General features: G+C 43.8%; 1 protein-coding gene across 1 annotated transcript; it reads right to left on the bottom strand.

The window, feature by feature from the left end:
- Positions 1-371: 371 nt before the first annotated feature.
- Positions 372-1,920, bottom strand: LOC131701787 (piggyBac transposable element-derived protein 3-like). The gene is made up of 2 exons (XM_059001711.1): positions 1,782-1,920; positions 372-1,633 (listed from the first exon to the last, which is right to left on the bottom strand). The coding sequence occupies exons 1-2, from the start codon at positions 1,918-1,920 to the stop codon at positions 372-374; spliced, it is 1,401 nt and encodes a 466-aa protein (XP_058857694.1).
- Between the last annotated feature and the right edge of the window lie 1,198 nt (positions 1,921-3,118).

Raw genomic sequence — 3,118 nt, 5'->3', positions numbered from 1 at the left:
ATCATAAAATTTGTCCTGTTGTGGAACCTCAGGAAGCAGTTGCTGGTTGATGTGAAACAGAGGTGGACATCACATTTCCGGCACTTGGCTTTTGGTGTACCTGTGCACCCTGGTACCTTGCATCTCCCCTTCTTTTCAGCCATAATCATCCAGTGGGCTGTGGCATCCAGGCGCACATCAGGGACTGGAATTGGAGCAGCGGGTACTTTTCTCCTCTTCTCCTCATACTCACCAGCAATTGTGGAACTGGGACGACCTTTCTTGCACTCCAGACCCTTTCCACTTTTGCATAGGCCTTCAGCGATGTATGACTTGAAGGTATACAGCTTCATTTGTTCCTTCTTTCTCATGCCAGTGCCTTCACAATCTCTTCAGTAGAGCAGCCAGGTGGTCACGATGATCATATCCAGGAAGTGGAACGCCAGCCGGTGGTACCACTTCTTTGATTTGATTTTGTTCCGGTACAGTGCAATCAGTGAGTAAAGCAGATCCACCCCACCCATATTCTTGTTGTATTCTTTCACCACAGCAGGGCAGGGGACTTTGATGATCATCTTTCGCTTGCGATCCCACCTGTCAACCTCGGTGACTGGGTGGGCTCCAGTGTAATCACTCAGAAGGGTCACTGAGCAGTTATCGTACCACTTCACAACGTGCAAGGTGGTTTCTCCAACCATGGCCATCTTCTGTTCAAAAGATCCACGTCCTGCTCTCTTCAGCTCAGCATCGCACATCAAGTTGACGCCTGGTAGTCTGTTGCCACGAACAGTACCAGTACAGTGAATTCCCTGCAGAGCCAGTGTGAGCACAAGAGGGACACTCATAAACCAGTTGTCGAAGAAGAGCTTGTAGTTCTTTTGCTTGGGTATAGGCTGGGCCAGGCGGAGGACAACGTTGCCACTTGCTCCCACATCTGCTAGCTCAGGGGGCTGTACAACTCTCCCTGTGTAGATTTCTAAGTTGTGCGGGACACCATCAGAGCCAGCCAAGACGAGTATCTTGTAGCCCCATTTCTTTGGTTTTGATGGCAGGTATTGCTTCAATCTATTTCTTCCCTTGAATGGGACCATCTGCTCATCAACAGCCAGCTTCTCACCCATTGGGATTGACGTCAGTTTTGAGGTTAGATGAGTGACCAGTGGTCGGATCTTGTGGAGTGGATCATCATTTTCCTCCTGTCTCTCTTCATTGTTACTGAAGTGCAGGGATTTTTTGATGGCCTCCCATCTATTCAGTATCATGGTGTCAGCTACTTGGGACACTCGGCAGGCTTTGTTCCAAAACATGCGGGTGCATGGTAAACCAAACAATGACATGTACACCACAATACCCAGGAACTGCTCCAATTCTTTTGTAGTGAGGTTTAGGGGCTTGTTTGCGTTACATTGTATCCCATATAGATTTGACTGCCCTACAATAACTTCCAGAATGTCTTCAGAGAAAAACTGCTTGAAGTACTGGAGGGGGGGCATGATATTATCAGATCTTGAAAGCAGGCCCTGCCATTCTGGGTAAGAATTGAAGTATGCATTGTGGGGTGTCCTCCACCGGGGTAGGCGTGGAACATCAACCTCTGCTACATCTTCATCTTCATCCTCAAACTCAGTCTCATTGTCAACAGACAGGCATTCTCCTTTAAAAAAGAAAGCAGGAAGCACAATTTTGAATGTGTCATATACCCTTCTACCCTTCCACTGACATGCATGCAAACAAACACACACACACGTTACTTTGCTGACTGACCCCTAACTGACCCCTGACCTCCTAAATGTCTCTCAAACCTGATTCGGGGATCCACTCTTCCTGACCCTCTTCAAGCTCACTGTCACTCTCCTCAAGCTCACTGTCCTCACTGTCAGACGGAATGACCCTAACTGCTCGATCATGTTCCTTCCGCCCATAAAATGTTCTTGTGTCCATTTCCTGTAAGTATCAGTAGATAGTAAAGTAAAAACATTGACTATGGTCATAATTATGCATCCGAGCACATCTCCACACTTTAGCATGATATTGCCCGAACAAAAGTGGTCCAACTGCACAATGTTGCCCTGAGGCAATGAGAAAAAAAAACACAGTTTTAGTATATAAATAAAAACAAAATAAGTCTTTAAACAATCAAACATACTTCTTTACATACTCATGCACATGCATATATTTTTTTATGTAAAGTTATTTCAATTTAAACATGTTAAAAAGTGATTTTATCTTACCAATTGGTGGCACTGTGTCCCATGCGGCTTTGCTTCCTGAAAGGACTGCTCCACCCCCAGACAAAAGGCCACACCCACTTCAGCCCCTCATTTCATTGGACACAGACATGTCAGGTGATATTATATATATATTTTTTTTTATTAAAAAAAAATTAAAGGGGCGGTGTGAGGTCCAAAAAGGTAGTTTGTTGCCTGAGGGCAACACCATGCCACAGAGGGTTAAAAAAATATCTAAACTAAATAATCATGCAAATATTAATTTAGCAAATTCCAGGTGTGAGCTAAGATCTGTGTCAATCCAGAGACATTCCTAACAAAGATGTGAAAGAATAATTCATCCCACTAATTAATTCCTGTGTGAGACTCTGACATTGATTCATTTTGAAATCTGAATACAAATCGCAAGTTAATTACTGTAGTTCTGCCTCAAGGTCACAAAGAGAATGTCGACTTTCTCCTTTTCCATCTTGGTGGCACAGTCATGGAGTGCAATGGCCTATGGCAGAGGTGTCAAACTCAGTCCCTAGAGGGCCACAGTGTCTTCTGGCTTTCGTTCCACCCGGGCTCTGAGTTACTTATTTGGTCTAATTATTTGATTAACTGGACACATTTAACACTTCTCTTCAGGGCTCAAAATGTTTCATAGGTAGTGTACCTTGAATCAAGTGCATTTTTAAAACCATCAACTGTAAAAGACCTTCAAAAAATATTAAATATGTCAAACTGAACAAATAATTAGATAAATTATGTTACTTGAGAGCTTAAGTTGGAATGAAAACCAGAAGACCCTATGTAGTTTGACACCCCTGGCCTATTGCATTGATCACATGAAGCGATATGTGATCCTTACAGCACTATAAAGCTGGGGGAGCAGCACGATTGCAAACAGTCTGCCAGTAATGGGTAAA

Source organism: Acipenser ruthenus, chromosome 26 (assembly GCF_902713425.1).
Source record: "Acipenser ruthenus chromosome 26, fAciRut3.2 maternal haplotype, whole genome shotgun sequence".
Classification (NCBI taxonomy): Eukaryota; Metazoa; Chordata; class Actinopteri; order Acipenseriformes; family Acipenseridae; genus Acipenser; species Acipenser ruthenus.
This window is presented reverse-complemented; position numbering and strand designations above follow the sequence as displayed.

Coding starts and splice junctions, on each gene's coding strand:
- LOC131701787 (XM_059001711.1), bottom strand. CDS start 1,920: ATGGACACAAGAACATTTTATGGGCGGAAGGAACATGATCGAGCAGTT. Junction 1,634..1,781: donor AGAGTGGATCCCCGAATCAG/GTTTGAGAGACA, acceptor TCTTTTTTAAAG/GAGAATGCCTGTCTGTTGAC.